The 9,305-nt window shown below is 43.7% G+C and overlaps 1 protein-coding gene across 1 annotated transcript; it reads left to right on the forward strand.

Annotated features, from left to right (window-relative positions):
• Positions 1 to 2,263: 2,263 nt before the first annotated feature.
• Positions 2,264 to 4,057, forward strand: LOC306765202 (tripartite motif-containing protein 16-like). The gene has a single exon (XM_079252598.1). It carries the CDS (start codon positions 2,297 to 2,299, stop codon positions 4,019 to 4,021), a length of 1,725 nt encoding a protein of 574 aa, XP_079108724.1. The 5' UTR covers positions 2,264 to 2,296; the 3' UTR covers positions 4,022 to 4,057.
• Positions 4,058 to 9,305: the final 5,248 nt, after the last annotated feature.

A 9,305-nucleotide genomic window follows, 5' to 3' on the forward strand; every position in this document is an offset into this window, starting at 1 on the left:
TCTGACACCAAATTGTCATGGAATTTATCCGATGAGAAATAAATCTATAAATCAACTGTTTTTGTTCAATTTATTGGCCATGTACAGATGTTGCGGGCGAGAGGTCTCGAGAGCTCTGCCCCTGCTCAGAGTGCTACAGTGTTCTTTAAGCATACACAAACAACCTTTGCCTGGCAGCACTAGTCAAAACAACTGCTAGCTTGGAGATAACAACAGTCAAAGCTGAAAAAGGCCTTGAACAGAACACTTAGTTTTATGCATGAATCTACTAAAGCAAGCTTACTGAACTACTCTAACTATGCAGAATATATATCTTGTACTACTTAAAAGAAACTTAATAAATGAGTAACATATTAAAACTACACTATACGCATAATTCCACTACATAGGAGAAATCTGAATATGTAATAACTGTGTTATAACTGTTTGTCACTAGAGGACACCAAAGTAAACACCTTGATGACGACATGCAGTAAACATAAACATCACAACACAACAACCTCCTCAGCAGACCTTATCAGGTTTTATGGAGAAAAGGTTCCTCTTTGTACCAAAGTAGGATTTCTGATGCTAAACATTTTCTGGCTGAATTTCCATATTAATGCTGGAGTTGCCAGAGAGGCGGAGGACAGAGCGAGTGTTACTCCCTCCACGTTTAATCAGCTCAAAATCCTTTTGGCATTTATTGTCGGACAGTCTTCAACATGACTTTAAGTAATCCTTGATGCCCCAATGATGTCGTCAGAACTAAGGAAAGAAATACAAAACTCATAGAAACTTCCAGCAAAACAGAGGACTTACATAAATAAAAGAGAAATACACAAGACATAGTAAAACAAACTTTACCTGAGTATAAAATGAGAGGCTTAATTGGCGTCACAGTTACATGACATTTCCATGATGAAGCGATTAACAATGAGAAATAAGGAAGATATTCTTCCTCATTGGCTGCATTAACTTCAAGGGAATAAAGATCATATTCACAGCTTCTTCTGAGAATAAAGGATGTATTTCCATCTTCTTGGCACACCCTTGTGACTTGTCTCTTGCAGACATGGTATGCACGGCGCCTCGGTGGAGTGTGTGACATTAACTTTATCCCCCGAGCAACAATGTGGACACGCAGGACAAGAAAACAATGGTTCCCCCTTTTCTTTTTTACATTTTTATCCAAATAAATCACATACTATTACATGGATTTACTGAAAACATGACTGTTGAACATTTTTATGGACTATTTGTTATATTTCTAAATGAAGATGAAAATGATCTGTGATCAGGTGTGATCAGGTCTGTGGAACTGATCTCAGGGACCTTTTACTACTAGATGAAAGCATGCAGTTATTTATTGTAACATTTTCTTATTGCATTATTTCATAACATATTTAGGCCGTTACTGCCTCGACCTGTTACTGGACACATCCAGAAGGATCAGTCTTGGAGTTTGATCTGTTCTGATATGAGTTCTTTCTGTGTTTGGCACAATAAGAGACAAACAGTGGTCTCCTGGTCCTCTGTCTCTAACAGAGCAGCAGTGTATGTGGACTGTTCTGCTGGCACTCTGTCCTTCTGCAGAGTCTCCTCTGACACACTGATCCACCTTCGTAACCACCTTCACTCAGCCGCTGCATCCTGGATTTGCAGCCTGGCCACCTGGTTCCAACAGAAACAGTGAAACTGGATCAGATCTTTCTAATTGTCTCTCTGTTTTATAATGAACTGAATCAAACTGCAAAGATGATCATATGAGGAATCTACGTGTCCTCAGGATGGAGAAATAGTGTGTAAAAGCTCCACATGTGGATGTTTGGGAGATGTTTCCCTGCACAGCACAATAAAAGTAAAGGCTGATATCAGTCCTGTCATTTAATGTCTTTTTCTTTGACTTTTTATTGGAGCCAAAATATTGTCTTTGTTTTCTTAGAATGGATGCTGATGCAGTGAATCATTTTACAGAGTTTTTCTGGATCTTTTTCTTCTACATCAGGGCTTTTTCTGCTGCTTTGCCACAACATGGAAACTTGTCTGGATCTGCCACTGGATGAAAACCAATCTGTCATGAAAAGGCTTTAAAGCTGCTTCTGAAAGCACTCCTCTTCCTGGAACAAGCCACATGTTTCTTTGTTCCCTCCCCTGCAGATCTGCAGCTGTCTGATTGGTGGAAGCAACACGTGGTGAAGAGGAAGAGCTGACAGCCTCCGTTCTCTGAACAAACACATGATTTGTAGATCAGAGCTAAGATAGTTTCAGCTTTGAGGAAGTGAAACTAACACCGTCACTGCTGCTGAGAGGTGAAATGGCGCAGAAAGGAGACGAGCTGGAGCGAGAAACCTTCTCTTGTTCCATCTGTCTGGATCTACTAAAGAAACCAGTGACTATTCCCTGTGGACACAGCTACTGCATGGAGTGTATTAAAACCCACTGGGATGAAGAGGACCAGAAGGGAATCTACAGCTGCCCTCAGTGCAGGCAGACCTTCATACCGAGGCCTGTCCTGGGGAAAAACACCATGTTAGCAGCTTTAGTGGAGCAGCTGAAGAAGACTGGACTCCAAGCTGCTCCTGCTGATCACTGCTATGCTGGACCTGAAGATGTGGCCTGTGATGTCTGCACTGGAAGAAAACTGAAAGCCAGCAAGTCCTGTTTGGCCTGTCTGGCCTCTTACTGTGACAAACACCTCCAGCCTCATTATGAAGCGGCTCCGTTAAAGAAACACAAGCTGGTGGAGCCCTCCAAGAACCTCCAGGAGAACATCTGCTCTCGTCATGATGAGGTGATGAAGCTGTTCTGCCGTACTGATCAGAAGTGTATCTGTTATCTCTGCTCTGTGGATGAACATAAAGGCCACGACACGGTCTCAGCTGCAGCAGAAAGGACTGAGAGGCAGAGAGAGCTGGAGGTGAGTCGACTAGAAATCCAGCAGAGAATCCAGGACAGAGAGAAAGATGTGAAGCTGCTTCAACAGGAGGTGGAGGCCATCAATCACTCTGCTGATACAACAGTGGAGGACAGTGAGAAGATCTTCACTCAGCTGATCCGTCTCATCCAGAAAAGAAGCTCTGATGTGAAGCAGCAGATCAGATCCCAGCAGGAAACTGAAGTGAGGCGAGTCAAAGAGCTTCAGGAGAAGCTGGAGCAGAAGATCACTGAGCTGAAGAGGAGAGACGCTGAGCTGAAGCAGCTCTCACACACAGAGGATCACAGCCAGTTTCTACACAACTACCCCTCACTGTCAGCACTCAGTGAGTCTACACACTCATCCAGCATCAATATCCGTCCTCTCACACACTTTGAGGATGTGACAGCAGCTGTGTCAGAGCTCAGAGATAAACTACAGGACATCCTGACAGACAGATGGACAAACATCTCACTGGCAGTCACTGCTGTGGATGTTTTACTGCCACATCCAGAACCAGGACCAGGACCAGAACCAGAACCAGAACCAGGACCAAAGAGCAGAGATGGATTCTTACAATGTTCATGTGAAATCACACTTGATCCAAACACAGCACACACACGTCTGTTACTGTCAGACGGGAACAGAAAGGTGACATTAATGAAACAACATCAGTCTTATTCTCATCATCCAGACAGATTTACTGACAGGCTTCAGGTTCTGAGCAGAGAGAGTCTGACTGGTCGTTGTTACTGGGAGGTGGAAATGAGAGGAAGAGGTTGTGTAACGGTTGCATACAAGACGATCAGCAGAGCTGGGAATGAAAGTGGATTTGGATTTAATGATAAATCTTGGGCATTATATTGTAACCAAACTGATTATGAATTTCGCTACAACAGCATCAGAACCTCCATCTCAGGTCCTCGTTCCTCCAGAGTAGGAGTGTACCTGGATCACGGAGCAGGTATTCTGTCCTTCTACAGCGTCTCTGAGACCAGAACTCTCCTCCACAGAGTCCAGACCACATTCACTCAGCCGCTCCATGCTGGACTTGGATTTGGACTTGGACTTGGACTTTGGATTTGTGGCATCGGATGTAGTGCTGAGTTGTGTAAAGTGGAATAAAGTGATTTTGTGTGTTTGTTGCAGAGTTTATTGTTGTGACGTTTCTGCTCTGCTGTTCTGTTGTTTATTTGACTTTTTTATGTGCTGTTTGTTTCTGTTTGTTTCTTTCTGGAGGAAATCACTGCTGATGATGACTTTTATTTCCATCAATATTTCTCCACATGAAAATCCCAACCTGCTTGTTCTCTAATTATTAGTTGAATATTTGTGTTTCTGTATTTATATGTTGTTGTTTCTCTTCAACCTCATGGAGTCAAACAGAGAAATCATGAAAGCTTCCTTCATAACAGATTATTTTAATGTCAACACCTTGTAAATGTACAAATCATTTCTACCTGGAACTACTTTTAGCTGTTCTGAAGATCAAATGTTGTTTTTCTAAATCAATAAAGCATGAAGTATGTAGTTATGGGATGTTCAGAAAGGCTCATTTCCAGGATGAGAAGAAATGACATCATTCATGTTTAATGGGAGACTTTTTCAGCAAACAGCAACGACACCACAAATGAAAGTAGTTTCACATGAAAATCTGACCTGATCCATCTGTGACAAAAGACAAATCAACAAAGACAGATTGTTTTAACCCTTTGCTGACAAGAAAAGCTGTTTTCCCTCATTCATGTTGAGATGAATATGTTCCAGTTTCCATCCATCCATCCGTTGCTATACAGTGATGGATGTCTATGGATGATGGAGGTCAGTCAGTGGTGTGACTGCAGTGAATGAGTGTCTCCAGCAGGTGGAGACATGTAGATCATAAAGTTCATGTCTGCATCATGAATGTGGGATGTCTGTCATGTGCTGCATAAGTTTGTCATCAGATCAACATTTTCTGTTTGAGGCAAATATTTCTAAAAGCTCCTCTTCTGCTTGACGGAGCTTTTACAGTATTTCAGACGGATAGCAGCTTGTAGGTGACCGGCTATGAGAGAAGCAGGTGTACGCAGGCTGAAGCTTTGTGTTGCAATGGCTCAAAGTTCAAGTCCCACCTTGGTCCCATTGCTGCATGCATTCCCACATTTACAATGCGGCTCCCTTCATTGTTGACATGCAGCAGTTGAGGCGATGTTGTCTCACCAACAACCTGGACCTGAAAGCAGAAAAGTCTGTTCCAGTTCCAATCAAGTTGGGACATTGTATGAAACAGACATAAACACTAAGTTATGAATTGCTAACCATTTTTAAGCTATATTCATTTAAAATATCTTGTCTTTGTAATGTATTTATGTTCAAACTGAACAGTCCCCAGCTGGTATTAATCTGGTACTGATTAATTGTCCTGCTTGGGAAGAGCAGGGTGCAGACAACACACCCCTATGACAATTCCACCCAACCATACGTTCTAGTCCCTAGAACAGTCTTGCACATCTGTCAAACAGGGTGTGTTTTTTAAATTCTATAGTCTGTTCTTTCCCCATTATTTTCCTAGTTATTAAGCCAATATTGTTGTGGCTGGATCCCTCAAGTGGACCTTTGGGGTACATTGGTTGCTCGGGGTGTGATCTATTTACCACCACATGGGGCTGTTCCTCCCACTTGTCACTGAGCTTGCACCTTTGCCTGCTCCATTGATCCAATACCAACAGTTGATCACCAGGCAGAAGGGGGGGATCTTGGGCAGTACGGTCATATAGTCTTTTTTTTCTCCCTGCATCTTTCTTTAGGCTACAAGATGCTCTTTCAGAAGCATAACTCAAATGTTGATGGTGCCTACTCACCCAGTCTATCGTGCTATCATGGGGTGTTGGACCATCAGTTCCAGCCATCATATCCACAGGGGTCCTGAAGTGTCAGCCGCACATAAGGAAGGCTGGCGCATAGCCTGTAGAACTGTGAACAGTATTATTATATGCTTGAACCAATCCAGGTAAGTATTCCACCTACCTGCTTTGTTTCTCCATTCCCAAGGTGCCAAGGAGATTTAGGAGAGTCTGGTTTAACCTCTCGCAGGCCCCATTCCCAAATGGATGAGAGGGAGTGGTGCGGCTTTTGCAAAACCCACAAATCTGGCACAGTTCTTTGATCTGAAAAACTGAGTTGGGGCCTGGGTCTGAGTGGAGCACTTCAGGACAGCCAAGGGGAAATTCAATATTGTAGTAGATAATAACAAATTGTCTTGTTCCAGAGGTTGATGGCTGCAGGCAGGAATGATCTTCTGTATCTTTCAGTCTTACATCGGACCTGAAGAAGCCTCTCACTGAACACACTTTGTTGTTTCTTCACTGTGTTGTGGAGAGGGTGTGAAGAATCCTCCATTATCTTCATCAGCTTGTGCAGCATTTTTCTTTGGACAATCAGCTCCAGCGGCTCCAGAGTTACTCCAAGCACAGAAGCAGCTTTCTGGATCAGTTTGTTGATTCTCTTCAAGTCTCTGGTTCTGATGCTACTACCCCAGCAGATGCTGCAAAGCTGACTGCACTCTCTACAACAGACTTATAGAAGATATGCAACATCTTGGTGCAGACGTTAAAAGATCACAGCTTCCTTAAGAAGTAGAGTCTGCTCTGACCTTTCTTGTAGATGTAGTCAGTGTTGCATTTCCAGTCCAGTTTGTTGTCCAGCTGAACTCCAAGGTACTTGTATTTTTCCACCACCTCCACCTCCTTTCCCAGGATGGAAACAGTGCTTTAGACCTCTTCAAATTTGACCTTTTTCATCAGACATATACAAACTGATATCATTCCATTCTCCAAGGTCTAAATGAACTAAATATATCAGTGACTTTGATCTTGGACCTTGGCTGTGCCTGCCTCATGAGCCATGTAGTTTTATTGTTGACGTTATTCAAAAACAATGCAAAATTCGGGACATTATGTCCTTGTTTTCATTGTAGCTTCCCAGAGGTTGATGCTATAGCACTGAAAGTTGTACCAAATGAAAGCTAATAAAATGTTCTTGCATGTGGTTGTAAACACATTAACACCTCTGTAAATTTGAACTAATTTTATTTAGGTGTCAGCAAGAGTAGTGTGCCAGTCATATTTCACTCCAAGAGCATCAAACAGAAAGTGAGACTCTGGGCCTACCAGGTCTGTAAGAACTGTAGCTGTGTTGAGGACACTGGCTTACCTTTCCTGTAACTCTAAGGTGTTTCTGATAGCTTGACTGCAGGTCATGCTGTTTGTATTGTATTGCAGCATTCATTCATTTACTGAATCCAAGTAAGGGTCCCAGCGGCCTTTGGACTTTGGAGTTATCAGAGTATTTCTGCAGATGACAGGACTCAGAGTTGTACTGGAAGTCTGAGGTGTACAGAGTGAAGAAGAATGGCCAGAGTACAGTTCCTTGTGGTGCACCAGTGCTGCTGACCTCCATCTCAGACACACAACCTTTCAGTCTCACAAACTGTGGTCTGTTTGTGAGGTAGTCATAGATCCAGGTTGTTGTGGAGGTATCCACCTGGAATTTATGGAGCTTCTCACATAACAAAGCAGACTGAATGGTATTAAAAGCACTTGAGAAATCAAAGAACATGACCCTCAGAGTGCTACCTGAATGGTCCAGATGAGAGTGTGCTCTCTGGAGCAGGTATATGATGGCATCTTCAACCCCAAGTCCATTACAATGTGCAAACTGTAATGCTTCTTGAAAGGTGTTTACTTGCTTGTTGAGGTTAGCCAGAAAGAGTCTCTCCAGGACTTTCATGATGTGAGATGTCAGGGCAACTGGTCTGTAGTCACTTGGTTCAGCTGGTTGTGTTTTTTTAGGCACTGGAACAAGGCAGGAGGTTTTCCACAGCACTGGGACTCTATTTTGTCTCAGACTGGTGTTGAAAAGGTGCTGGAGAATCAGAGACAGTTGTTTTGAGCAGGTCTTGAGAACTCTGGGACTGACACCATCTGGACCTGCAGCCTTGTTCTGGTTCGGTTTCTCAAGTTGCTTCATAACCTGATTGCAGGAGACAAACAAGGTGGAGGTCTCAGGATGTCCTGATGTGGAGGGAGATGAAGCTGCGTTCTGGTCCATGACTGAGCTGCAGGGTGACAGATTGGAGGCGTGACAGGAAAGCAGTGGGCTTATGGAGGGTGTGTGGTCTGTTGGGCTGGAGGTAGGGGGTGAACTGAACCTGTTGAAGAATATGTTCAGCTCATTAGCTCTGTCCAGACCTCCATCAGGCTGGTCCCCCTTTAACTTGAAGCCGGTGATCTTCTTCATTCCAGACCACACATCCCTCACGTTATTCTGCTGGAGCTGACTTTCTAACTTCTTCCTGTAGTCCTCCTTGCACTTCTTAGTTTGTGTTTTAAGTTGTTTTTGTGTTGCCTTCAATAACTCCCTGTCTCCAACCCTGAAGGCTTTCTTTTTGATGTTCAGCAGCTTTTTCAGGTCACTGGTGATCCAGGGTTTGTTATTGGGGAAGCACCTCACTGTTCTTGTTGGGACGATGCTGTCCACACAGAAGTTTATGTAATCTGTCACACACTTAAGCCTGTTACATCCTCCACGAGAAGCGAGAACTTTTTTCTTGTTCTCGAGGCTCCGAGAAGAAAATGACGTCATTTTGTTCTCGCGGACGTGTTTGAGGACAGTTCTTGACACACCGGGCTGGCAGAACTTTTTTCTTGCGGGGCTGCGAGAAGTATCGTGTGATTGGTCGGACATTGGAGGTGGGCGTCGTTAACACAGAGAAAGCATGAAGCGGAGTTGCTGCTTCCGTGTGTTTGCTGTTGCTGGTAAAACGGATTGTTTTGATAAAACAGCTGATCGAGGTGGTGAGAAACTACGAACATTTTAACATGTGGCAATAAAACACTCGGACCCAGCCGCGTGCACAACCCGCCCTGCCGCGGACGAAGCTGCTCGTTAAATATGAAACTAGAAACTCGGAGAGCGGAAACCTCCACTAAGCACAATGTTTAAGAATCCTTTTAAAACATTCCTGGATCCAAACGGTGATCCGGATCACCACCAGAATTTAATTCGTTTTTCATTTTTACATTTGCAGTAACTCTTGAAATATTTATAAAATCCCTCCGTAACCTTTTAAGTTATCTTAAGCAAAAAGACGCCGGGGAAAACAGCCTCCTCGGCGGAGGTAACAACCGGGTTCATTGCACATAAAGCAGACATCTGCCCCCCGCAGTGATCCCTCCCCGCTGCAGACCTGCTTCTCGTGGAGTATGTATGGACCTGCCGAACAAGACGTTTTTTCTTGTTTTTGCAGCCTCGAGAACAAGAACTCAGTTCTTGCTTCTCGTGGAGTATGTAGCAGACTTCAGTCATGGCGTTGATGTCGTCTCCATGAGGTTCACAGAGGATGTTCCAGTCTGTAGCCTCAAAGCCT

Source organism: Telmatherina bonti, assembly GCF_933228915.1.
Source record: "Telmatherina bonti genome assembly, chromosome: 14".
In the NCBI taxonomy this organism is placed as follows: domain Eukaryota; kingdom Metazoa; phylum Chordata; class Actinopteri; order Atheriniformes; family Telmatherinidae; genus Telmatherina; species Telmatherina bonti.